General features: G+C 47.4%; 1 protein-coding gene across 5 annotated transcripts in view; it reads right to left on the minus strand.

Annotated features, from left to right (window-relative positions):
- The window catches only part of NHL8 (NDR1/HIN1-like 8), a 99,446-nt gene extending 72,519 nt beyond the window's left edge, over positions 1 to 26,927 (minus strand). For all 5 annotated transcript variants that reach the window (XM_086510894.1, XM_086510891.1, XM_086510893.1 and 2 more), the window contains exon 1: positions 26,468 to 26,927. In XM_086510894.1, coding sequence (XP_086367020.1) covers positions 26,468 to 26,857 — 390 coding nt within the window. In that variant the 5' untranslated portion in view covers positions 26,858 to 26,927. The remainder of the gene's footprint in view (positions 1 to 26,467) is intronic.
- Positions 26,928 to 27,141: the final 214 nt, after the last annotated feature.

A 27,141-nucleotide genomic window follows, 5' to 3' on the forward strand; every position in this document is an offset into this window, starting at 1 on the left:
CAAGCTGACACTGGAATGACTTTATGAAAATATTTACATTGAATTGAAAATTTCCTACAATTGAACATGGTCTTTGTATTGTTAGAGTATGTGATGGAAAGAGGAAATGTTTGCAGCATTTTGTTTGATGAATGATTGGAACTTAGTGCATCTAGATGTCAAAGGTGCAGCAAAAAAGGGTGAATCGGGTTATAATCTCATCTGCAACCGTGAGCAAAAAATCCTCTCGCGACTGGGCAGCCAATGGATCTCAGATCTATCGCGATACATCTCCTCGTACTCAAGCTCCTAGCACAAACCGCCCACCGTACGGGCACGGGAACAACTTGTAGGCAATGGCATGGCATGTAGGGCGTCTACACGACTCAGAAAGGGAGCACTAGCGAGAGGAAGAGAGATCGCCGAGCAAAAACGACGACGAGAGAGAGAAAGATCAAATGGTGATGAAAAAATGCTAGAGAGGGAGAGAGGTCGCATAAACACCACAACGCTTTTATGGCTGTCCGTCACCTTCGTCGCAAGTTGCGTGGGTTCTGCACCACCCTCACAGGAGCTCTGAGCAAGAACGTACTAGTGAGAGAGGGCTGAATTGAGAGAGAGAGAGAGAGAGAGAGAGAGAGAGAGAGAGAGAGAGAGAGAGAGAGAGGGCTGAACTGGGAGCTGAGAGAGCGAGCTCTGTGGGCGTGTGTAAACTACTGCAGAGAGGGTGTAAATGGTAGTGCTACCTGCTTTTGTACATAGCGTGGAAGTTTCTGCTGCCGGATGGTGCTTAGGAGAGAGAGAAGCCTTCAAAATTCCCCACGCCGCCCCCTTTCTATATTTCACGGTAGGTGCTGAATTTTTTTAAGTTTATTAAATTTGGCTGAAATTACTAGTGAGAGTGGGCTGAATTGAGCAGAGAGAGAGAGAGAGAGAGAGAGAGAGAGAGAGAGAGAGAGAGAGGGCTGAACTAGGAGCTGAGAGAGAGAGAGCTCCGTGGGCGTGTGTAAACTACTGCGGAGAGGGTGTAAATGGTAGTGCTACCTGCTTTTGTACATAGCGTGGAAGTTTCTGCTGCCATATGGTGCTTAGGAGAGAGAGAGAGAGGCCTCACAAAATTCCCCACGCTGCCCCCTTTCTATATTTCACGGTAGGTGCTGATTTTTTTGAAGTTTATTAAATTTGGCTGCGTTCAGATTGGCCCAGCCACTCATTTTTAAAGGTTTTAAACCTTACACTTAAAAACGAGCGTTAGAACTCCGGTTTCCGATCAATCTAAAGCACTATTATCTGGGTTGACTTCATGCCTCTCTCGAGTCAGTATGTCTGCTCCCGTCGGAACGAATTTACATTGTCCAACTGGCCACTTTCTTGGGCGGCCTCCGTGAAAATATTAAATCGTGACTTTTCTGAGCAGAACACCATCTTATTCATGTGCTTTGTTCTGATTTGTTTTGCAGTGCGTCCGGCTATTGTTTATGCGTCCAGACACGGATAAATTTCCAAACGACACGTTCATTTAAATTGTTAATTGGTACCAATAAATTCATAAATCTATTCTGTGTGCACAAAAATCATTTTCATTTATCTGTAGCTGTAGCTTAATATATTACATCCCTCTGGCTTCTAAACAGTTGTCCTCAATTGTAGGGCTTCAAAATCGTCCAATTCCGATTCTGCCATCCACTAAGCATCTAGAGGGGAGTAATTCCTAAACTTTATGAGGTACTTACGATGCGTACTTTTAGACTTTAGCTGGCCCTTCAGATGGTGCATGATCTGTCCTGGAGAAAGTATTTCTTCAATTTCATCTACCTCAAGGGGATCTTTTGTAACTCGTTCTGCAGGAGGTTCGCCAACGAAGGGTTGTAGAAGGCTCATGTGAAAAGCATTATGGATTTTCCAAGTCTATGGAAGATCCAGTCTAAATGAGACTTCGTTCATCTGTTCTATAATCTTAAACGGGCATAGTGCCATAATATCTGTTGGAAAATTTTACAACTTTCCCTTTCTGATTGGCCTCTTTCTTAAGTCTGGCTTTGTCAAACTTGAGAAGAACAAATTGTCCTACAACTAGATTGAGATCACGACGATGTCTATCTGCTCCTTTCATATGCTTTTCTCGAGAGAAAGATAAGCTGTCTAGGGGCCGCACAAAGCCTGCATGCTGCCAAACATCTGAAACCCTCAAGGTCATACATAAACACCCCCAAGCTGCCAACTCAGCCCCGTGCACAGTAGCATGGCTACCTCCAACCCTGTCTGAGGGGTCGTCCAGCACGTTGAAGTCTCCCCCGACACACCATTGCTCTGCATGCGGCAAGGACTCTATTATATGTGACCAAAACTCAGCTTGTACACTTGCCACATTGGGCGTAGATGTTCAGAAAGCCCATGAGGCACCCATGAACCTCCATAGTAGTCCATCGGGCCCTGCTTGGCACAATAATACCTCTATCCACAATGGCCTGCTTCCAAGAGTCCACAATAGTCATACATACCCCCTCCCTGAATGCCTCCAGGCCCAAAAGCAGCTGACCAAAATGTCTCATAACGGCCACGCAAAATCTAACCACATCGGCTCTCACAAAGATGCTGCTCCTAAAGCATAAGAATATCAATCATACCGCCCACAAGGCATCGTTGAAGCTCTAGACGCAAGCGACCCCTCTGAAGATGAAATTGGGGTCCACCTAATTCTTGCACATTCCATGAGACGATGTTGCAACAGCAACCAACTTCGCTATCTTTGAGGCCGGCTTGGATGGGGAGTAATCCGCATCGAAGCGACCCCGAGATAATCGTGACTATAAAGTCTATCCAACCCAAGGCCAAGAAGAGCGTGCCGTCCGTTGGGCTACATCCTCTGTCCAAGAGTCCTCATGTAAAAATACATAGCAGGGTGCACTCTACGTGTCAGCAAAACAGTGTACCACAATGTATCTACACCCTGTTGTATCCGGTGGTGTCACAGAGAACTTGGCCAACAGCCACAGAGTCTGTATCAAATCTGTCACCCCTTAGTCTCCCATGTGATGAGAACTCAAGAGCATGAGCTTGAAGCCAATCCATCACTAAGTCCAGAGTCCACTTAGTCTGGTCCCTGCCACACAGTGGGAAGGAGAAACCAACCGATGTGTCCAAGGCTTCTACCCTCTAGCTGCTAGAAACAATACATGGACTCTGAAGCAAGCCGCCTCAAAGTCGAGAGAGGAATTTTCGAGGAAAATGCCATGCAAGGTGTCTCCAATACGGTCCCATCTCTGAACCTATCCTGGAAAGGAGCGAGAGGTTCTATCTCCTCACGCAAGGGAAGCAGACTGGGATGGGTAGGTCTGCCTCCTCGACAAGAGCATCGGTAGCCGGATCAAAGCCATGGTGCCACTGTCGAAAATGAGCTCTAGCTGCTCGGATGACTAGGGGGCTCATCGCAATGACCTTGGATGCCATCTCGAAAGTCTCAAACTCAATCTGATAGTATCCGCGCCCGAGAAGCTGAACGTCAATGATCTTTTCCAACTCTGCTAAAAGATGGGCGTGGAGGAGATCACGCACCTACCCTCTGCTAGGTCGGGTGCCGATGATCTTGCAGATAACAGAGGTGGCTTGAAGGCGCGTCACCTTTGCCTCTAAGCTCGCTTGCTCTGTCAGTGAAAGAAAAACTCGGATGGTGGGTTCCGTGGGGTCGGGCGAGGGGGCTTCAGTCGAGTCCCTCTGAGGAGGAGCAGAACCTTCCATCTGTGTTTGCTGCTGTGAAGGCGAGGGAGGGTGAATCGAGGGCGTCGATGAGGTCAAAGATGGGAAGAATGGGCGAGTTGGTACCACTAAAGAGGAGGACCGAAAGCGACCACGGGGGCTTGAAGCAGTGAGAAGATGGGGGGCGGGAGAAGGTCAGCACGTGGAGGGAGATGGGGGCGGGTAAGCAGGCTGAGGGAACGCGAGGCCGAAGAGGGGGGTTGGCGGGCTGTTGAGGGCAGCGATGGGGAGCGAAGCGAAGGCAGCAACGAGCGCGCGATTCCTTATTCAGGATGAAGTCAAATATGTTTCCTTATGACAACAACTTGTATTGGCCATCTTTTGCAACTTCTGAAAGCAACTTGTATTCGCCATCTTTTGCAACTTTTGACAACTTGTACTGGCCATCTTTTGCAATATAAAAAAAAACCTTCGAGGATGCTCGTCTTGAGGGCCAACACTTCTAGCGAAGGAACTCTGCCTCTCTCTCTCTCTCTCTCTCTCTCTCTCTCTCTCTCTCTTCAAGTTGAAGTGTCTGCTATTGCAATTCACCATCTATTCTTAACATACAAAAAGGTTTCAGTGGTATCAGAGCTCAATCAATTGTTCTTCTATGAAGAATCTGATCATTCCGACAATAGGAGAGCACGATGGTTGCAGAATCTAACTCTCCTGAAAGTGAAGCAGAGAACAATAAAGAAATAGAGCTCGAGAACGACACCAAAGAAAAGGATCCTGTGGAGGATGTTTGCTCTAAGGCGGATGATGAAGAAGTAGTTTATGTCACAGACTGCTGACGTGTCAAGCCCTGAAGAATGGAGCCAACTTGCAGATCACGGTTGAGGGGCCTAAACCTAAGAAGAGTAAGCAACAACAGAAGAAGAAGCCCTACCAACTTATGGGGACCCCGTCCGATGAGGCCCAAGTGACATAAAGGAATTAAAAAAAAGCAGGACCCAACACACACACCAAGAATTACGCAAAAGGTGATGACGTGGCAACTGTACGGACGCTTCGGATTTTCCGCTGACATGATGACGTGGCACTGTACGGATTTTCGTGTTTTGCGTTGACTGCTGATGTGGCAATTGTACGGAATTCCATGATTGCTGTTAACTTTTTGGCATTGCTTTTGGACCAAAAGCTTTTGAGTTTGAAGGATTTTCATGTAAACTACTTTTGGGGCCTAGGGCCTTTAAATATGAGGCCATGGGCTCATTCTCTGGCATGCTTCCTGGAGAAGGTGTAGAGTCTGGAGTACCGGCTTGTACTAAGTTGATGCAATATAAAGAAATACCGACAAGGTTTGGGGCCAATACTCTCTGGGGTGGAATTCCGCCACTCCGAGTCGTGTGTCGTGTCTCTCTTTCAGTTCAGTTGTTATTGAAGTGCTAAAAGTATCTTGAGTCTGTTCTCTTCTATTGGCACGTGGCGCCCGTCTTGTGACAGTGGTATCAGAACATTAGGCGTGTGCTTTTTTGAAAGCATACCGGTCCTACCAAAGAGCAGATAGAGTAAGATCGCACTTCCAAATTTCATTGGCTTATCAGCCACTCCCACCCTTACTTCATCGCGCATCGGGTGCGCTCCCATCTTCACCACTCATGTCTTACAGGGCATAGGCCATAAAGATCACTTGCAAGAGAAGGTTCCAAGATTTGTTTTGAGTCACTGTTTTTTTCAAAAGCAGTGCCATGCAGATGTTGATGTCTATAGCTACAAAGCCGCACACTCCAAGGACTTGGCAAGCTTTCAAGAAAAATTTGCCCAAAGTTATATGGTTTCTGACATCTTCCTTCAGAGTGCAACTTCTTGCAGAGTGGAGTATCCTGAAATGCTTGCCATGGAAACCCTAGCAGATTATAACTTGAAATTTCTCGACATCTCTCAGTACATGTCTCTTCACGAGTAGATGACCTTGGAGATCCTGTGCGATTGCTATCTTGGGACTACCATCGCCGCCAAAGAAACACTGTCTGTCCAAGAGCTGATGGACCATGCCGTGCTCGGCTACGACCTTATGGAATGGACCTAACCCTAATTTCTCATGCAGGTTTTAGGATGGAAAGTCAATCGAATTTTCGAGCTCAGCTAATGTCGAGATTGCTTTTCAAGTTTGAATTTTGTTTGAAAATCTGAGAACTTGTTTGGTCATCCTGTTTGAAATGGATGGTATTTGTTTTAAACTTGTCTTTGTGCTAATTTGAAATGTTTGACTCTGGTTTTAATACCGGTTTCAATGATTGGTGATTTTATTCCCGGGTCGAGTAGTGAGAAATATTGTTTTGGTATTGTTTGAACCTCGGAACAACGTAGGCTGATGCTTGGGGAGCGTTTCGTTGTATGTTTGAAAACCTCGGAACGACGCAGGTTGATGCTTGGGGAGCGTTTCGTTGTATGCTTGAAAACCTCGGAACGACGCAGGCCGATGTCTGGGGAGCATTCCATTATATGCTAGAAAACCTCCGAACGACGCAAGCCGATGCCTGGGGAGCGTTTGGTTGTATGTATGCTTGAACCTTCAAGCAACGCAAACTGCAGTCTGGGGAGCGTTTGGTTGTATAGTCCTCTGATCTCATGGCCCGGACCTTTTTAGGTTATTTGTAGAGGGAGTGACAAGGTAGTCGTTGAGTATCTTCATACCGCAGACCGTTTGTCTCGAGGGAGTGCTCAGCGGCGCTGTTTGTTGTTTCTTGTAACATGCATATGTAAGCATTTGTGTTGCATTGTGATGTGCCAACTACTGAATATTCCTAACTGGATGAGATTGCAGTATGTACGCCCATGGAAGATCAGTGCGGTTTGGATGTGATGGCTAATTTTACTACGCCAACATATCAAGAGTTCCGAATTGCACGAAAGGAGAAGCCAACTCCTTGATCAAAAGAGACGATAGGAGAAGCCAACTCCATAACAAAAAAAGAAATGGCGAATTGATTGTCCCTCGGAACGTCCCTTGGAAACTTTTGAGCTAACTTGAGTTGTTTTGCAGATATGTTGTAATCGTGGACGATTACTTTCTTTCAAGAAGGGGGGATGTCACAAACTGCTGACGTGTCAAGCCCTGAAGAATGGAGCCAACTTGCAGATCACGGCCGAGGGGCCTAAACCCTAAGAAGAGTAAGCAACAGCAGAAGAAGAAGAAGTCCTACCAACTTATGGGGACCCCATCCGATGGGGCCCAAGTGACATAAAGGAATTAAAAAGCAGGACCCACACACACACCAAGAATTATGCAAAAGCTGATGACGTGGCAACTGTACGGACGCTCCAGATTTTTCGTTGACATGATGACGTGGCATTGTATGGATTTCCGTGTTTTGCATTGACTGCTAACGTGGCAGTTGTACGGAACTCCGTGATTTACGCTAGCAGCTTTTTGGCATTGCTTTTGGACCAAAAGCTTTTGAGTTTGAAGGCTTTTCATGTAAGTTGCTTTTGGGGCCTAGGGCCTTTAAATATGAGGCCATGGGTGTCACGTGACACATCCAGCCCTATGTGTCCGTGGACAAGCTACAGCATGATCAGGGTTCAGTCAGTCCAGTCAATCTAGATTAGAAGTGATCTGGCATTTTTGTGAGTCTATTCGTAGACCGTGCATGCCCAGTCACTAAGTGTAGATGCATATCCTCTGGTTGCACACAGTATGATCATCAGAATTCCCATCAGAATCCATTAGAATCAGTTAGGGGAATTTTCCAGTGCATTTAATCTATTTTCCCTATTTTTGGTATTTTTCACTTATTATTTTTAAGTGACTTTCCAACAAAAGTAGGTAGGGCAATTTTGCTAAGTTAATATATAAGCAAACCCAAGTTAGCACTTTCTGGCAGAAGAGGCAGCAGGAGCACATGCTCAACAGGCACCTTCTCAGCAGAACCCCAGCAGGACCATTGGCGTTTTTGGGTCTCCATCCTCGCCATACACATCAGACAGCATTTTCTCAGTTACATCATCGCCATCACCACCAGCTTGTGTAGCGTTTTTGCATTCCCTCGTCAGCACCAGATCCCATGGCGTTTTCAACAATGATCGCCAGCAACATACTCACCAAGTCCAACGTTTTCTACTAACGCTAGCAGAGCATCAACGTTTTTTATTTTCAACATTGATGCATCAGAAGACTCAGGGTTTTCAGCATGCATAGGAGGTAGCAGATTCAGCCTAGTCGGTTGCAGATACACCCCCATTTTAAGCCCTCGAAAACGCAGCCAAGTCATTTTCAGCCACCGAAAGTCCCAAAATTCAGCAGATAGAAGACCACAGATTTCAGCCCTAGAGTCGTCGTCGTCACCACCGTCATCGTCACCGGCATAGTCCCAGGTTGCATCAGTCCATTGCATCGTCATTGTACCACTTTGTGCAATCAATAAGTAGACCACTCTCGCCGACAAGAGTGGGGCCTTCAGAGGAGGGTTTTACAACGTTTTTGGTGTCGTATCTCTCTTCTCTCTATCTCTCAGTCTCATACACTTGCACGCACAGTGTCCATTCACTTTGTTTGTAATCATAGCATTCTCTCATTAAGAACGGAAGGCTCTCCCTTCCATAAGAACTAAAAGGAACCTTGAGCACAGTTCGGAGCACTCATCTTGAGCAAAGCGCAAACAATCATTCCGCTGCACCTAACATTGGTATTAGAGCTTTGGCAATGTTCTGTATCACTCAAGGAAAGAACCACAAGAACCACAAGAATTTTTTTTGCTTGTTGAGGTCACACGAACCCAAGTTCGCTTGGGCATGTCGATTCCTAATCGTGTTTTGTTGAAGAGTGACAGGAATCCCAAGAAAGAAGAGCTTGTCCAGCCTCCCCTAGTGTCTCTTTTCACTCATTGAGAGCTGACCGTGCACTTAGCGGCCGGCCAATCGAAGTGAGGTGGGAAAAAGCAACCTTGGTGTGAGCGCAAGGCCGCCAAGGGGTGCGCCCGCGGAAAAGAGTACAACTCAGGTGAAGAGAAGATCCTTCTCAAACACGGTTTGCAAGCGAAAGAAAACCTCAAGAACCTCAAGAACCAAGACCCGCAAGAACCCAAGTTCCTCGTGAACTTCAGAACCCAAGACTCTCAAGAATCCAAGTTCCTCGTAAACTTAAGAACCCAAGACCCACAAGAACCCAAGTTCCTCGTGAACTTAAGAACCCACAAGAACCCACGATTACAGAATGGTCATCACTAGAAGCGGAATGGATACTTCGCTTGGAGGTGATGAGCATGAGAGAGGCGAAGAAGAATTTTCCCCACCAGGAGGTTTTTCCGACCCACCCCCTTTTCCATCTACGACAAGGATTGCACTAACTCCTATGGAGGCTTTCGACAAGAGGATGATGGACAGGAAGTTAGAAAGCGAAGAGAGAATCACAGCCATCGAGCATAAGTACCAAGAAAGAATGGCAGCCATAGCGCGTGAGAGCGAGCAAGCACGCTTGGAAGCCAAAGCAAGAGAAGCAGAAATGGATCGTAGGTACGCAAAAAACAAAGCAGAAATAAAAGCAATACAAGAACAGAGCGACCGACAAAACAAAGAGTTCTGGCGACTCTATTCTCAAGTTCAGGCACAGATGCAAGAGATTTGGGGAAAGGAGACTGTCTCAGTCTCTTCTTCTCCAAAGCATGACACAGAGGATTTGCCTCATGATGATGATTTGAATGACAATGATAAGCATGATGATTTGGATGCCAATGATTTGCATAATGATTTGGATGACAATGACAAGCATGATGATTTGCATGATCAAGATGTGATTTCTCATGAGCATGATGAGTTGCACGATGATGATGTGATTGTTCACAAGGATGATGTGTTAGTGGATGCTTTTTCTAGCGAAGCTAACCTTGTTGTAGATTCAATCAATCACGAAGAACCGATCTTGGCTTTCGAGTCGAGGTCCAAAGAACCCCCACAGGACGATTCGATCAATCACGAAGAAGAATCGATCTTAGCTCTCGAGCCTAGGTCCAAAGAACCCTCACAGGAAGTATTATGTGTTCGCATGATTAATACGCACGCATTGTTCGAATGTTTCATTCGTGATCGTTTCCTGTATTTTAGTCAGCATCGTTATGTGATCCCTTTTCCTAGGCATGACATATTGTATGTTGAGCACGTTCTCTCATGAATGAGCACAGTTGTATGCTGATTTTTCATGAAAAGCTGAAAAGTATGTATGTAAGGAAGTCACATTCCATGTCTCTTCCTTGGCATGACACAGTTTCCGAACGAGCACATGAAAGTATGAGCGGCATTTCCATTGTGTTTTGCCATAGTTGATTGCTCTAGATCACAAGAGAGAGATTAGATCTCATTGTTTGCGTGTATGTGGTGAACGGTTTAGCACTCCGTCTATTGGTTCATCTACATTGCATGCACAATCTTTGAGGAAGACAGGATTTTTGCCACCTGGAATGGGTATGTCATGGTTTTGTGTTGGAAATGGTTTCTGGAATTTTCAGCCATGGAGATTCTTTGAAGAAGAAGGAAGCATGACTCTCAACGAAGTTGAAGCATCGAAGGAGCCACAGAAGACTTTGTGTCGCTTTCCGCACGGCCCAAAGAAGCAAGCGTTGCAGACCTTTATGAAGTTTAAGTACCGTACGACTTACACATCAGAGTGGGCCGACGAAGAGTCCCTTCTAGGATTCCGGATGCTATTGGCGATCTCCCTCGACGCCATACAGTTCGGTACCAGTACCTCACTTTGAAAAGGAGGGGATGTCACGTGCCACATCCAGCCCTATGTGTCTATTGACAAGCTACAGTATGATCAGGGTTCAGTCAGTCCAGTCAGTCTAGATTAGAAGTGATATGGCATTTTTGTGAGTCTATTCGTAGACAGTGCATGCCGAGTCACTGAGTGAAGATGCATATCTTCTGGTTGCACACAGCATGATCATCAGAATTCCCATCAGAATCCATTAGAATCAGTTAGGGGAATTTTCCAGTGCATTTAGCCTATTTTCCCTATTTTTGGTATTTTTCACTTATTATTTTTAAGTTACTTTCCAACAAAAGTAGGTAGGGCAATTTTGCTAAGTTAATATATAAGCAAACCCAAGTTAGCACTTTCTGGCAGAAGAGGCAGCAAGAGCACATGCTCAACAGGCACCTTCTCAGCAGAACCCCAGCAAGACCATTGGCGTTTTTGGGTCTCCATCCTCACCATACACATCAGCCAGCGTTTTCTCAGTTGCATCATCGCTATCACTACCAGCTTGTGTAGCGTTTTTGCATTCCCTCATCAGCACCAGATCCCATGGCGTTTTCAGCAATGATCGCCAGCAACATACTCAGCAAGTCCAGCGTTTTCTACTAACGCTAGCAGAGCATCAGCGTTTTTTATTTTCAGCATTGATGCATCAAAAGACTTAGGGTTTTCAGCATGCATAGGAGGTAGCAGATTCAACCTAGTCGGTTGCAGATACACCCCCATTTTAAGCCCTCGAAAACGCAGCCAAAACAGTCATTTTCAACCACCGAAATAGTCCCGAAATTCAGCAGATAGAAGACCACAGATTTCATCCCTAAAGTCGTCGTCGTCGTCACCACCGTCGTTGTCACCGGCATAGTCCCAGGTTGCATCAGTCCATTGCATCGTCATTGTACCACTTTGTGCAATCAATAAGTAGACCACTCTCGCCGACGAGAGTGGGGCCTTCGAACGAGGGTTTTACAACGTTTCTGGTTTCGTATCTCTCTTCTCTCTATCTCTCAGTCTCATACACTTGCACGCACAGTGTCCATTCACTTTGTTTGTAATCATAGCATTCTCTCATTAAGAACGGAAGGCTCTCCCTTCCATAAGAACTAAAAGGAACCTTGAGCACAGTTCGGAGCACTCATCTTGAGCAAAGCGCAAACAATCATTCCGCTGCACCTAACAATGGGCTCATTCTCTGGCATGCTTCCTGGAGAAGGTGCAGAGTCCGGAGTACCGGCTTGTACCGAGTTGATGCAATATAAAGAAATACCGAAAGGGGCGCCAAGGTTTGGGGCCAATATTCTCTGGGGTGAAATTCCGCCACTATGTGTCGCCTGTCATCTCTCTCTTTCAGTTCAATTGTTATTGAAGTGGCTAAATTATGTTCAGTCTGTTCTTTTCTATTGGCACGTCTTGCCCGTCTTGTGACAGTTTAAACAAAAACCATGCAACAGTTTTTTATTCAACAATATGATGCAACTTTTTTAGGTGGGCACTTCACAGAGGCTTCCAAGATCAAAAAAGCAGCATCCCTTCTCAAGGGAATTGCTTTGATATGGTGGAACACTTTGCTTACTTAGCACGAGGCGCTAGGAACATGGCTGGGATTCAAACAGTTTTTTGCTTCATAATGGCTGACTGTAGAATTTAAAGCTAACATCCTCAAGATTTGGAATCATCTCAAACTGAAGAAGAGAGATTCATTGATCCAATACAATCAAAGATATTGGGAGGCGTACTATCCAGTGGCATGCTTTAGACAATGGCCGCTATAAAGCTTAATCACTACTACTTCAAGCATAAAAGTCGAAGCATTCAAAAGATGATGCTACATGCAGCAAATGGTTTTGCTATTCTAAAAGACAGGATGACTTTCTCTAATGAAGAAAGTTCGGGGAAGTTTAACAATAACTTCTCCAAGGGGAACTACAAAGGAAAATTTAACCAAACTAACTTGACTTCCAAAGTTAGTGAAGAACAAAGAAAGCAATGGAGCGAAGAGGGAAGGTGCTTCAAATGTAGTGTTCAGGGACATATGGCAACAAATTGCCCTAACAAAACTCACAAAAAACAAATGACGACAAAAAGTCAAAGAAAGGAGTGATTGTCCCGGCAACGGAACCATGAAACCCGTACTAATTCAATTACCTGTTAATTTGACGCAGAGGATTGAGAAGAACAGAGAACACAGATGCGTCCAACAACTAGATTGTCACTGCACAATGAAGACCGACACCTTGTAGGCCCCAAAGACTGGCACCCCTTTCCGTATTTCTCTATTCACTTGAAAACAAACGATCCGAACACTTAGACCAAATTCCCACCAAGCTGTCCAAACCTGTCAAGGGCTGAAATTGCACTTTTTCGATCCAATTTCAGTAACATGACCGCCAAAAATAATTCTCCCACTCTGCAAAACTTACGCGAGCTCGCTACTGCTGCTCCACCTGCGCACGCCTAGCGCCCCCCCCCCCTCCCCAATCCTCAGCCCGTTGCCTCCCCCCTTGCCCCCATGCCCCGCTACCCACCCCCGCGCTGCCTGTCAACCTGCGCCGCCCCCTGCCAGCCTGCCCGCTGCCTGCTTGCGCTGCCTCCAGCCTGCCCGCTGCCTGCCCTCTGCCGCCCCCCCCTCCCCCCGTCACCCCCTCCTCCTGCTGCCGCCAGCGTTTCCGCCTTCCCCCACCCGCTGCCCCCCCCCCCCCGCCTACGTTTCTCCCCGTCAACCACTGCAGTTCGGCCTCTTCGGCATTGCTTCATTTTTTGGGGCAGTGTCTCCTGCGCCTAATTGCAGCGTCCGTCCGTCGACCTCTTCTTACGACACAACAGTAGACACAGATGGAGGCTCCAGCTTCGCCACAGAGGGACTCGCTAGAAGCCCCCTCGCCCGACCCCGCTGAGCCCACCATTCCACTTGCTCTATCGCCGACAGAGCAAGCGAGCCTAGCCGTTGAGGTAGAGCGATTGCAGGTGACTTCGGTCGTCTGCAAAATTCTCGGCACCCGACCTAGCAGAGGAGAGCTGCGAGACCTTCTCCAGGCCCGCCTTCTCGCAGAGGTGGGCAAGATCTTGGATGTCCAGATTCTCGGACGAGGGTACTATCAGATAGAGTTCGAGACCTCCGAGATGGCTTCCAAGGTCATAGCTATGAGTCCACTGGCCATCCGAGCATCATGCGCCCACTTTCGACACTGGCGACATGGTTTTGACCCGACTTCGGATGTGCTAGTAGAGGAGGCAGACATCCCCATCTCAGTCTGCTTTCCGGGTTTACGGAGGGAGTACCTACCACTTCTTTCCAGGATTGGCTCCGCCATCGGGACTGTCCTGGAGACACCTCGTACGGCAGCATCAGTAGCTGCCAAGGCGGCTGGCATCCCCTCAGTTCGAGTTTTGGTCAGAGTTACCCACACGCTCCAGAAGGTCATCCTTCTGCCTCGGGTGAGTGGGGGTTGGTTTAGACAGAGTGTGGAGTACTCGAGTCTCCCGAACTAGTGCTTTATTTGCCGACAGATGGGCCACCTAGCGAAGGCTTGTCCACGGACGAGGCCACGACCTACACCCCAGCCTCAGCCTCAGCCTCAGCCCCAGCCTGCCAAGGCTGGGCCGCAGCCACAGTCAGCGGCAAGCGCACAGATTCAGAGCCACCCTCCGAGCCTGGGGCTCCAGCGGAGGAGGGGTGGCAGCAGGCCCGTGGCCGTCGACGCCAGGGGCCACAGCGACAGCCTGGCACTCAGAGTGGCCCTCAGGTGCCTACTCAGTAGCAGTGGGTTCCCACGGGGAACCGCTTTGGTCCTCTTGAGCAGGAGGAGACCCCTACGCCAGCCTCCACCTCCGCTTCACCCTTGACAGCCGCTCCCCCTTCAGAGTTCCCCTCCTCCTCCTCATCCTCCCCCCCGCCCTCTGCTCCCGTCGCCTCTCCACCTCGCCCCTCTACCTCTGTCGCCCCACCCCGCTCCTCTTCCCCTCCGCTCCCCCCTGCTCCTTCTCCCCCCCCTCCTACTCCAGTTCCACATTCGACTTAGGAGACTAGTCCCTCGCCGGCGGCTAGGAGATCTCTTGGCAGCGCCTTTGCCACGAGTCGCCTAGCGAGAGAGGGTCAGCCTTTCTTGCGGCCCCCTCTGCAGATTCAGACATCTTCCCTTGCAGCTATCCCTCGTGGTCTGACGAGCATTGACCTCTGACGCCGCTGGGATTTCTTCGACTGCGGGTTCACTCGCTTTCTCAGTGATTCCGCAACAGACCACGAGGCAGCCTGCTTCAGGGTCCATGCTTTGTTCCTCGCCGGTAGGGGAACAGAGGCCTTGGACTCAGCAGTTGGTTTCTCCTTCCCCCTCTGTGGTAGGGCCGAGACAGAGTGGTCCCTCGACTCAGTGTTGGGATGGTTGCATACACAGGTTCTCGAGTTCTCTCATCACACGGGAGAACTTGGAGTTACAGATTTGCTGCAGACTTTGTGGCCACTGGCCAAGTTTGCGGTGACACCCCCAGACTCAGCAGGATGTAGGCACATTGTGGTGTACTTTTTTGCTGATACGCAGTGTTTGCCTTGCTATGTATACATTCATGAGGACTCCTGGACACAGGAGGTTGCTTTACGCACGGCTCTCTCTGCTTGGGCTTGGGCTAGGCACTCACTGCAGTCTCGCCTATCTAGAGGACGCTCGGATGCGGATTACTCCCCATCCAAGCTAGCCTCGAAGATAGCCCGTCTTGCTGCGCAGCAGCATCTGTTCTCTCTCGCTCCCCATGAGGATCGTCTCGTGGAACGTACAGGGACTAGGTGGGCCCCAGTTTCAGCGACAGTGGGGCCGATTGCGTCAGGAGCTTCAGCGTTGCCTTGTGGGAGGAGAGATTGATCTCCTTATGCTTCAGGAGCACCATCTGTGTGAGAGCCGCATTCGGCGATGTGGTCAGATTTTGCGTGGACAATATGATACCTTTTGGTCAGCTGCTTTTGGACCTGGAGGCATCCAGGGTGGGGTATGTATGACTATTGCGGATTCATTGTAGCAGACCATTGTGGGCAGAGGGATTATTGTGCCAGGCAGGGCTCAGTGGATTACTATGCAGATTCAGGGTGGCCTTGTGGGCTTCCTGAACATCTATGCGCCTAATGTGGCGAGTGCTCGTGCAGAGTTTTGGTCACAGATTGTTGAGTCTTTGCCGCAGGCTGACCATTGGTGTGTAGGAGGGGACTTCAACATGTTGGAGGACCCTTCTGACAGGATTGGAGGCAGCCATGCTACTGTGCATGGAGTCGAGTTAGCAGCTTGGGAGAGGTTGTGTATGACTTTGAGGGTCTCGGATACATGGCAGCACTCAGGCTTTGTGAGGCCTCCAACCAGTCTTGCCTTCTCTAGATCGGACCGCAGAGTGGGAGGAGTGAATCTATCGCGGATAGATCGCTTCTACACTAGTGACCACTTCAGTGACTTGGGGGGATCAGTGGGCATCCTGGCAAGGACATCCTTCTCGGACCATGCACCAGTGATCCTCACAGTGGCAGATAAGCAGAGGAGTGGGAGCACGATGCTTCGCATCCTGCAAGAGCAGCATCCAGATAGTCCATGGTTGGAGGAGCAGTTACAGCAGGCTCGACAGGAGCTTGCTAGCACAGAGGAGAGGCATCATGAGTTTGCCTTTCACCGACAGGCATCTCAGTGGACTCAGGTGGGTGACAGAGTGACAGGTGCTTTTTTTTAAAACAGTGGGACCTCGGCACTCGCATGCCAAGGTCAATCAGTTGAGGAGACCCGATGGGTCAGTTGTTTGTGAGCCCGAGGATATGCGTGCAGTTGCTACTGACTTCTACCGTGAGTTACTGTCGGCTGAGCCACAGTCAGAGCGGCAGGATGCATGCAGGGAGAAGGTTTGGGCACAGATGCCTTGTCTTGTGACTGAGGAGATGCACCAGAGGCTAGAGATGCCACTTCAGCTTGAGGAGCTGCACACGGCTCTTAGGGCCCTTCCTCGTGGTAGCTGTCCAGGTGAGGATGGGCTGACTCCTAGCTTTTTCTTGGAGTACTGGGTTTGTAGTGCCTTTCAGTACATTTTGCACACAGGAGTGATGCCGGATAGCATGAGTGAGGGCTTGATTTACCTCATTCCAAAGGAGGGTGGCTCCTTGGATGAGATTCGACAATGGCGCCCCATCACCATCCTCAACTCAGCCTACAAAAAATTTGCCAAGGCTCTGAGTTTGAGGATTCAGCCACTTTTGGAGAGCCTTATACATGGGACTCAGACAGGTTTTGTCAAGGAACGCAGTATCCTTGACAACATCTTCACTTTTTGGGAGGCTTCTGCCCTGGCACGGCTCCGTGGGGAGGACCTTGTGATTCTTCTTCTCAATTTTGAGAAGGCGTACGCCAGAGTTGACTGGGACTTTCTAGAGGGCACTCTACGCAGGATGGGCTTCTCAGATGCTTGGATCAGAGGGGTGTCAGCTTTGTACAGACAGGCTCACAGTCAGGTGCTTTTGGCAGGAGGTAGAGGTGAGCGCTTCATGCTCACACGCTCAGTCAGACAGGGTTATCCTCTTGCCCCCTTTCTCTTTCTGTTCTATGCGGAGGCGATGAGCAGATTTTTGGTGTCACAGCAGGTTGGTCTGAGGGGCATATCACTCCCTATTCGGGGAGATGAGCTACTGGACGCTGAGTGTGCCAATGACTCAGCCTTGTACTTAGAGGGCCAGGAGGCCAATCTACACAGATGTGAGCAGGCTTTGGAGACCTTCTGTTGTGCATCGAGCGCATTGATCAACTGGAGAAAGACAGTGGCTTTCTCGGTTGGCAGTGCTCCTGTGCCAGATTGGATGCCAGGAGAGGGTTTCGGGTGGATTCCCCCAAGGACTGCAGTTCGGTACTTGGGTTGTAAGTTTGGTTTGGACTTGTCCCCCGAGCAGCAGATTGCTCCCTTCTCCTGTCCATCAGGAGAAAGCTGTTACATTGGAGCTCAGCACGACTTTCGCTGGCTGGTAGAGTAGTAGTTGCCAACAAGGTGTTGTTGGCAACTATGTGGTACATCACTTCTTGCTGGATCTTCTCGAGTTCTTGTATCAGCTAGGTAGAGAGGCTGATCAGGAACTTCCTTTGATCAGGTCGTGACACTCAGATTGCCCGAGCCAAGGTGGCTTGGTCGGTCATCACACTTCCTTGTTCTCAGGGAGGGCTTGGGATCATTGATCCAGCACAGCAGAGCAGAGCCCTTCTTGGGAAGTTCGTAGTAAGAGGACTTCTTCCAGGAGAGGAGCCCTGGAAGGAGTTCTTGCTGCAGAGGCTTCGTGCCAGGGTGCCTCAGTCAGGAGGCCCTTGGCAACCTTCGACCAGATGGATCTTTACAGAGTTGCGCCGAGTTGGTTTGAGCAGGAGACTGGAGGACCGCTTCGCTGTGAGTTTGCTTCGATCTTGGGAGCTCTTACGGCGTGGCCTAGAGCAGAGACAGCCGACGTGCACGGAGGAGCGCCTACGGCAGCCCCTCGTCTTTGGTTAATCTGGCGGGCCCGCTGTTTTTGCATCTTTGAGGCTCGCCCTGTGCCACCAGCAGAGACTGTTCGTGACTTTTGGCTAGAGCTGATCCATACTCTCAGAGGACATCTTGAGGGACTACAGGGCAGCTCCGACCGCATGCGGAAGCGCCGCGAGGCTTTCCTTCGACTCTGGCGTCCTGGGCCTTTCTACACCATAGTCCAGGGGGTGCTCAGATGGCACTACTGTCCACCTGTGTGGCTCTTCCCTCCTCCCATCTCTTGATTTAGCCTCATTGTATATATGCTGTTTTTTCATTGGGAGAGTCTCCCCATCATGCTTGTTGTAGCCCTCTCTTGCAGAGGTGGTTGTAGCCCTATGGGCAGTTTTCATTAACTAATAGAAGGATCTTTTTCTCGGAAAAAAAAAAATGACCGCCAAAATCTTTATAGGTCAAAAGTACAAGTCTAGGACAAATTCCCTTGCATTTTAGAAGCTTTCCAATGAGCTATAAGTAAATTTCAACGTGCTGCAAATTTCCTGTTTTGGTCATTGACAGGTGCCCAAACTCTTGTATAACCACCCCAAGGCTTCCCCAAAAGCTTCCCAGGTGTTATCTTGCAGTTTAGGTGCGAAACGTCGAAACTGTAAACCTGAAAATAAACGCAGCAAGCTGAAATTCTCTGTTTTGGATCGTTTTGAGCAGAGCAAACACGTCTATGAGTGTTTCAAGAGCTCTCGCACGCAATGAGACACTTCCCCTTGGATTTGGATGAGTTGTCACACGAGAAACTTACGAGTCACCGTGGCATAGACACCACCTTGAAGGAGTGGAGCGTTATTTCTTTTGGCCGAGACTCAAGAAGGATGTGGACGACTTTGTTCGCAGTTGTTTAGTATGCCAAAAGGTTAAGTTTGACAGGCATAAGGCACAAGGATTACTACAAACTTTACCCATTCCCACGTGCCCCTAGGAAAGTATTGCAATGGATTACATCTTTGATCTCCCGAAGACACAAATTGGACACGATGGCATTTGGACTGCCATTGACAGATTTAGGAAGCAAGCTCATTTCATCCCGTGAAGAAAACAGTCAAGCCGGACAATTTAGCGAGACTGTGCATTGCACAGTTATTTCGATTACATGGCATGCCTGAGACAATAGTCTCCGATAGAGATCCCCGATTCACGAGTTTGTTTTGGAGGGCTATTTGGGAAAACATTGGCACGCGGTTGTAGTTCTCGTCATCTTTCCACCCGCAGACAAATGGGCAATCTGAGATTGCAAATTCAATTGTTCTCGATTTATTGAAGTCTTACATCTCAGATCGGAAGACTCAATGGGAATTTTTTTTGCCTTTGGTGGAATTTGCCTACAATAACATGGTTCACTCTTCGATTGGGAAGGCGCCATTTGAGATAATTAAAGAAGCTCAGAAGGTTCCACCCTTTCTCAGCACTAAAGACAAGATATTTGAAGCCGACCAGTACACGATGGGACTTGGACACTACTTTTGCCAAGGTCCGCGAGGATTTAGAGAAGTCTCAAGAGCGACATAAGAAGGCAGCAAATTGACATCAACGAGACTTGAAACTAAAGGAAGACGATTGGGTGCTCTTATGCTTTGAGAAGGCACGGCTAAGGAAACGAAAGGGAAAGGAGCGGCTTTTTTCAAAGCTTAGCATGAGGTATTATGGCCCTTTCCAGATTAAAGAAAAGATAAATATTGTCTCCTTTCGACTCAAGCTTCCCAACACTTGGAAGATTCACAATGCATTCCATGTGAGTCTCTTGAAACCTTTTAAAGGTGAGGTGTCAGTTGATGGAGAGCCTGATGAGCAACCCGAAGTGGAAGAGAGCGAGGAGATACTCGTTTGGGAACAGATTTTGGCACACAAGGAAAGAAATATGAAAGGTAAAGTGATTCAGCGGTTCTTAGTTAAATTCAAGAACTATCCAGCATTAGATGCGAAGTGAATGGAGGACGACAACCTAGCAGATACTCCTCAGATTTTGGAACTTTACCTTGAAGAATTCGGTTTAGCTATGTCTACTCCGATAGATCCTGCACATCAACAAGGTTGAGGGGAGTCACTCCGCTCCTTTGTCACACATTACCTCAATTAAATAGAGTCATTGATGTCCCTTGTCACGTGACACATCCAACCCTATGTGTCCGTGGACAAGCTACAACACGACAAGGGTTCGGTCAGTCCAGTCAGTCTAGATTTAGAAGTGATCTCGCACTTTTGTGAGTCTGTTCGCAGACCGTGCATGCCCAGTCACTTAGTGTAGATGCATATCCTCTGGTTTCACACAGTATGATCATAAGCATTCCCATCAGAATCCTTTAGGGAAATTTTCCAGTGTATTTGACCTATTTTCCCTATTTTTGACATTTTTCACTTATTAATTTAAGTGACTTTTGTTGGAAAGTAGGTAGGGCAAATTGAGTAAGTTTGTATATAAGCAAACCTAGACTAGCACTAAATGGCAGAAGAGGCAATAGGAGCCAAGCTCAACAGGCAACTTCTCAAGCAAGAACTTAGTGGTCTCCCCTCTAAGCAAGAAAGACTCAACCTAGCGTTTTCTCCAGCAAGTAACATCGCCACCAAGTCTCAACACCTAGCGTTTTCCATCAGGAGGATTATCGTCTACACACATTCAGCCCTAGCGTTTTCAACCCAGATCGCCCTCCACTGTAGCTGGCATTTTTCAGCCATGAAGCAACCGCAGCTTCAGCCCAAAAGGACCATCAGTTTCAGCCCTTAAGAACCTACAGTTCAGCCCAAGGAAGTGCAGATTTTCAGCCTTATAGACCAGCAGAATCAGCGTTTACCTTAGCGTTTTCGGCAACAGCAGATTTCAGCCCATAGCGTTTTTGGGACAGTAGATAAAAGATTGCAAATTTCAGCCCTTAGGTCGGTGTCGTCGTCGTCGATCTAGCCTAGACTTGCATCAGTCACATGCATTCAGTTTGTACTAGTTTGTGCAATCATAAGTAGACCACTCTCGCCGAGGAGAGTGGGGCCTTCGGAGGAGGGTTTTACAATGTCTCTGGTGTCGTATCTCTCTTCTCTCTCTATCTCTCAGTCTCATACACTTGCATGCACAGTGTCCATTCACTTTGTTTGTGATCATAGCATTCTCTCATTAAGAACGGAAGGCTCTCCCTTCCATAAGAACAAAAGGAACCTTGAGCACAGTTCGGAGCACTCATCTTGAGCAAAGCGCAAACATTCATTGCGCTGCACCTAACATTGGCATCAGAGCTTTGGCAGTGTTTTGTATCACTCAAGGAAAGAACCACAAGAATCACAAGAATTTTTTTTGCTTGTTGCGGTCGCACGAACCCAAGTTCGCTTGGGCGTGTCGATTCCTAATCATGTTTTTGAAGAGTGACAGGAATCCCAAGAAAGAAGGGCTTGTCCAGCCTCCCCTTGTGTCTCTTTTCCCTCATTGAGAGCGGACCGTGCACTTAGCGGCCGGCCAATCGACGTGAGGTGGGAAAAAGCAACCTTGGTGTGAGCGCAAGGCCGCCAAGGGGTGTGCCTGTGGAAAAGAGTAGAACTCGGGTGAAGAGAAGATCCTTCTCTAACACAGATTGTGGATCTTCCCTAACACAGATTGCAAGAGAAAGAAGAACCTCAAGAACCTCAAGACCCTCAAGAACCCCCAAGAACCCAAGTTCCTCGTGAACTTAAGAACCCAAAACCACAAGAACCCACGACTTCAATGGATGGTCATCACTCGAAGCGGAATGGATACTTTGCTTGGAGGTGATGAGCATGAGAGAGGCGAAGAAGAATTTTCCCCACGAGGAGGTTTTTTCGACCCTCCCTCTTCCCCATCTACGCCAAAGATTGCACCAGATCCTATGACGCTTTTCGACAAGAGGATGATGGACAAGAAGTTAGACCGAAAAGCAGAAATAGAGCGTGAACACGAAGAACAGATGGCAGCCATAGAGCGTCAATACACAGAAAGAGTGGCAGCCATACATCGCGAGAACAAAGAAAGACAAGCCAAATTGGATCGCAAGAACAAAGCAAGACAAGCAGAATATGACCGCGAGACCAAAGCATGACAAGAGAAGAGCGACCAACGCATGAAAGAGTTCTTGCAACTCTTTTCTTAAGTTCAGGCAGAACAGATGCAAGAGATTCGGAAAAAGGAGACTCTCTCAGTCCCTTCTTCTCCCAAGCATGACACACGGGATTTGCATGATGATAAGCATGATGATTTGAATGATCATGATGATACGCATGATGATTTGATTTACAATGATAAGCATGATGATTTGGATGATAATGATGAGCATGATGATTTGCATGATCAAGATATGATTTCTCACAAGCATGATGATTTGCATGATCAAGATGTGATTTCTCACAAGCATGATGAGTTGCATGAAGATGATGTGATTGTTCACAAGGATGATGTGTTAGTTGATACTTTCTCTAGTGCAGCTAACCTCATTGCAGATTCGATCAATCACGAAGAACCGATCTTGCCTCTCGAGCCTAGGTCCAAAGAACCCCTTCAAGAAGAACTGATCTTGGCTGTCGAGGCTAGGTCCAAAGAACCCTTACAGGAAGTATTATGTGTTCGCATGATTGATACGCACGCATTGTTCGAGTGTTTCATTCGTGATCGTTTCCTGTATTTTAGTCAGCGTCTTTATGTGATCCCTTTTCGTAGGCATGACATATTGTACGTTGAGCACGTTTCACTCATGAATGAGCACGAATGTATGCGGATTGTTCATAAAAAGCTGAAAAGTATGCATTCAAGGAAGTCACATTCCATGTCTCTTTCTTGGCATGACACAGTTGTAGAAAGAGCACATGAAAGTGAGCACCAAGCATAAGCATTTCCGTTGTGAATTGCCATAGTTGATTGCTCTAGATCGTAAGAGAAAGATTCGATCTCATTGTTTGCGTGTGTGTGGTGAATGGTTTGGCACTCCGTCTCTTTGTTCATCTACATTGCATGCACAATCTATTAGGACGACAAGATTTTTTCCAGTCACTTTACATGGAATAGGTATGTTCATGTTTTTGTGTTGGAAGTGGTTTCAGGAATTTTCAGCCATGGAGATTCTTAAAGAAGAACAAAGCATGACTCTCGACGAAGTTGAAGGAGCCACAGAAGGCTTTGTGTCGCTTTCAGCACGGCCCAAAGAAGCAAGCATTGCAGACCTTTATGAAGTTCAAGTATCACACGACCCACACATTAGAGTGGGCCGGTGAAGAGTCCCTTCCAGGATTCCGGATGCTCTTGGCGATCTCCCTCGACGCCATACAGTTCAGTACCAGTACCTCATGTGACACATCCAACCCTATGTGTCCGTTGACAAGCTACAGCACGACAAGGGTTCAGTCAGTCCAGTCAGTCTAGATTTAGAAGTGATCTGGCACTTTTGTAAGTCTGTACGCAGACAGTGCATGCCCAGTCGCTTACTGTAGATGCATATCCTCTGGTTGCACACAGCATGATCATAAGCATTCCCATCAGAATCCATCAGAATCCTTCAGGGGAATTTTCCAGTGTATTTGACCTATTTTCCCTATTTCTGACATTTTTCACTTATTAATTTAAGTGACTTTTGTTGGAAAGTAGGTAGGGCAAATTGAGTAAGTTTGTATATAAGCAAACCTAAACTAGCACTAAATGGCAGAAGAGGCAACAGGAGCCAAGCTCATCAGGCAACTTCTCAAGCAAGAACTTGGTGTTCTCCCCTCCAAGCAAGAAGGACTCAACCTAGCGTTTTCTCTAGCAAGTACCATCGCCAGCAAGTCTCAGCACTTAGCATTTTCCATTAGGAGGATTATCGCCCACACACATTCAGCCCTAGCGTTTTCAACCCAGATCGCCCTCCACTGTAGCTGACGTTTTTCAGCCATGAAGCAACCGCAAATTCAGCCCGAAAGGACCCTCAGTTTCAGCCCTTAAGAACCTGCAGTTTCAGCCCTAAGGAAGTGCAGATTTTCAGCCTTAAAGACCAGCAGAATCAGCGTTTACCTTAGCGTTTTCGGCAACAGCAGATTTCAGCCCATATCGTTTTTGGGACAACAGATAAAAGATTGCAGATTTCAGCCCTTAGGTCGGTGTCGTCATCCCTGTCGTCGTCGTCGATCGAGCCTAGACTTGCATCAGTCACATGCATTCAGTTTGTATCAGTTTGTGCAATCATAAGTAGACCACTCTCAGAGAGTCGGCGAGAGTGGGGCCTTCGGAGGAGGATTTTACGTCGTCTCTGGTGTCGTATCTCTCTTCTCTCGCTATCTCTCAGTCTCATACACTTGCACGCACAGTGTCCATTCACTTTGTTTGTGATCATAGCATTCTCTGATTAAGAACAGAAGGCTCTCCCTTCCATAAGAACAAAAGGAACCTTGAGCACAGTTCGGAGCACTCATCTTGAGCAAAGCGCAAACATTCATTCCGCTGCACCTAACATCCCCTTTGGATTTCAGAGATACTGTTGGGCTGACACTATTCTACTGTATGATTTTATGAAACGGAATTCCCACAATTGAATATGAATGATTTGTACTCTCTCATGTGACTTGTTTGAGTGCAGGAACTGAAAGAGGAAATGACTGCAGCATTTCGGTCTCATAAATATCTATAGACATGATCGCAATAAGAATTAGTTAATCCGGCATCAGTGAGGTCCACGATGGATCTAGATGCGGTTACTAAATACGTTGTTGGCAGTCATGGTCTGAGATTTGGAATGAATTTTTCTCTGATTGATTTGTCATGTGATGTCCTGTGATGTCATGTGCAGTGATATGACTGTCGTCTTTGTACAAGTGCTATATGCGTCATGTCTAGTGCGTCGGTACTTAGAGTCAGTGTCTACTGAATTGGTTTATGGTGGCCTCTGTCTGTTTTGCAGGCGTAATCGAGAGCGATTATCATTATTTCAAGAAGGGGGTATGTCACAAACTGATGACGTGGCATGACCCTGCGGCGGACAACTGGCTGTTGAGATGGACAACGTATAGACAGAGGCTGTACAGACTGTTGACTGTTGACGTGGACACCATACGGACCTACTGACGTGGCATCGCACAGATGCCCGCTTTTTGCATTGACATGCTGGCGTGGGAGTTGTACAGAAATTTCGCAAAGTGCGCTGTTGCTTTTTGCTGGCATATTTTGAGATTGAAGCTTTTGGAACTCAATTGCTTTTGAGTTTAACGCTTTTGGGGCTCTGTTTTTAGCATCCCTTGTAATGTTTATAAGGGACCCAAGGTTCTCACTTCTTAGAGCATCTGGACGCAGAGTCTGAGAGCGAGCACCCGCAGGAGTTGTACTTTGTTCAAAGATTAATATAAAAAGAAATACCGAAAGGGGCACTAGTCTTTGAAACCAATCTCTCTTGGCACGGAACTACGCCAGGCCGTGTCGACTATTGAATTGTGAAGTGTTTTGAAGTGAATCTCTTTTGTGTTGCGACAGAATCTAGACTTGGGGTGTCCTAAGTTTGTTACACCATCAAGTTTGAAGCTCAAACTTTCATGCAATCATTTTTTATAAAGGCAAACATCATCCATGATCGACTCTCGGCTATAGAAAATGCCTCGACTAGTACTCAGCTGCGTTGAAAAGTTGCCTGAGGAGATGAGATAGTTGCAAAGGCATTAAGTTTCCATATCACAAAGGAAAAGCTCAAAATAAATAATCTCTGTTTTTTATCGTTGAAAAAGCCATCTTAGTCTCCCACGGCAAGGTTCGAGTTTCGAAAAGTGATGAATTGGCACATGCTACATCGGAAACTAAAAAAGAAGTCCCAGAGCCGTTGTTACAACTATCGGATGTGTGGCCTTCGTCGGGAAATTGTAAATCCAAAGGCAAAGGCAAGAGCTCTTGAAAGGACAAAGGCAAAGGAAGCTTGATGAGGATAGCAATGACAATGATTCTACCCAAGACTCAACCGAGTCTACTAGTGTGGTACAGACTACACTAGCAATAGCTCCAGCCTTCCTAGTCGAGTGGAGGGTGCAACAACATGTTTCAACCAGAGAGAAGTGCATGAGCGGCAAGTGATGCTCCTAATATTTGATTTGCATCGGTGTGTCGCAGTTCAACGATGTTTGGACACGTGTGTTGGAGTTCACAGCACATTGCATCTGGAGAGGAACCAACATGACACTATGGATGTGTTGCAAACAATTCATTGTTGTTAGACGTGATGTGTTCTCAGATCACGAATGGGATTTTTAGACGGAATGCGGTGCGGTCTACAGTTCAACATTCTATGAGGTGACTAGTGCTCAAGATGGCATCTTCTATTTAGTGACAAGTTGTTGGTTGCAAATCCCCAATAGTCATCCACTACTGGGGTATCCACACTAGCTTCTTTGTCGACTTGGTCTTCCATAGGTATGGATCAGAGACTTCATGGCACCTTCCATTTTCAACGTTTCCTAAAGCCGCAGGTTTGAGAGGACTAGAACCACAAACTTTGTATTCTTAGGCGCTAGTATTCTCGTGACTCCAGCATAAAGAGACTGTTGTACATTGTCATTAAACTAAAAGAGAAGAACTTAGCCAAGCCTTGGTCGTTTGGATTGTACCTCATCTGATTGATCCTGCTTGTTTGAATACAGTTGATGCTCGCTAAGCTTGAGGTCGGTGTTCGATAGAGAGAGAGCATTGAGGCATTTCATGACGGAGTCTTCCTCGTCTTTTGAACTAGAAGAAGCACCACCATGACTGCTCTGTGCAGCAGCATCATGGACAACAGGGCTATTTTCTGTTAAACCAGTTTGCATCAGGTTCCCTTCTGCATCTGGAGCATTTGAGGGGGAGAGCTGTTGAGCTGAAGAATCCTGATGAAAGAAGGAGCCTTTGGTAGAAAGATCAGCCGCAGGGGGATGCTTTGAGACCTTCTTGCGTCTGTAGCGACCTCCTCTCCTGCTTTGATGGTCTTCTGAGGTGCTTTGGAGAGAAGCAGGCCTTTGCATCGCTGCGCGGAGGACTTCGATGATAGGGTGGTCAATTGCAACTAGGCTCTATGTGATGTGTCGAAAAAAACCGACCTTGGGTCACGACTCGGGGCAAGCTCATTTTGCACTAAGATAAAAGAATTCATGTAATAAGAGCTGCGTCCCACTGAGGGCTAGCAACACATACAGCACAAGTAAACAGTGCATCCCTGATGGTCGCTCACGCTACTGCTCAATGAATGCAAGGGAGACATACAATGCATGGATAAAGCGCTTGATGCACTGCAAAATTTTCAACTTTT

This window comes from Adiantum capillus-veneris, chromosome 4 (genome assembly GCF_014529385.1).
Source record: "Adiantum capillus-veneris isolate H3 chromosome 4, ASM1452938v2, whole genome shotgun sequence".
In the NCBI taxonomy this organism is placed as follows: domain Eukaryota; kingdom Viridiplantae; phylum Streptophyta; class Polypodiopsida; order Polypodiales; family Pteridaceae; genus Adiantum; species Adiantum capillus-veneris.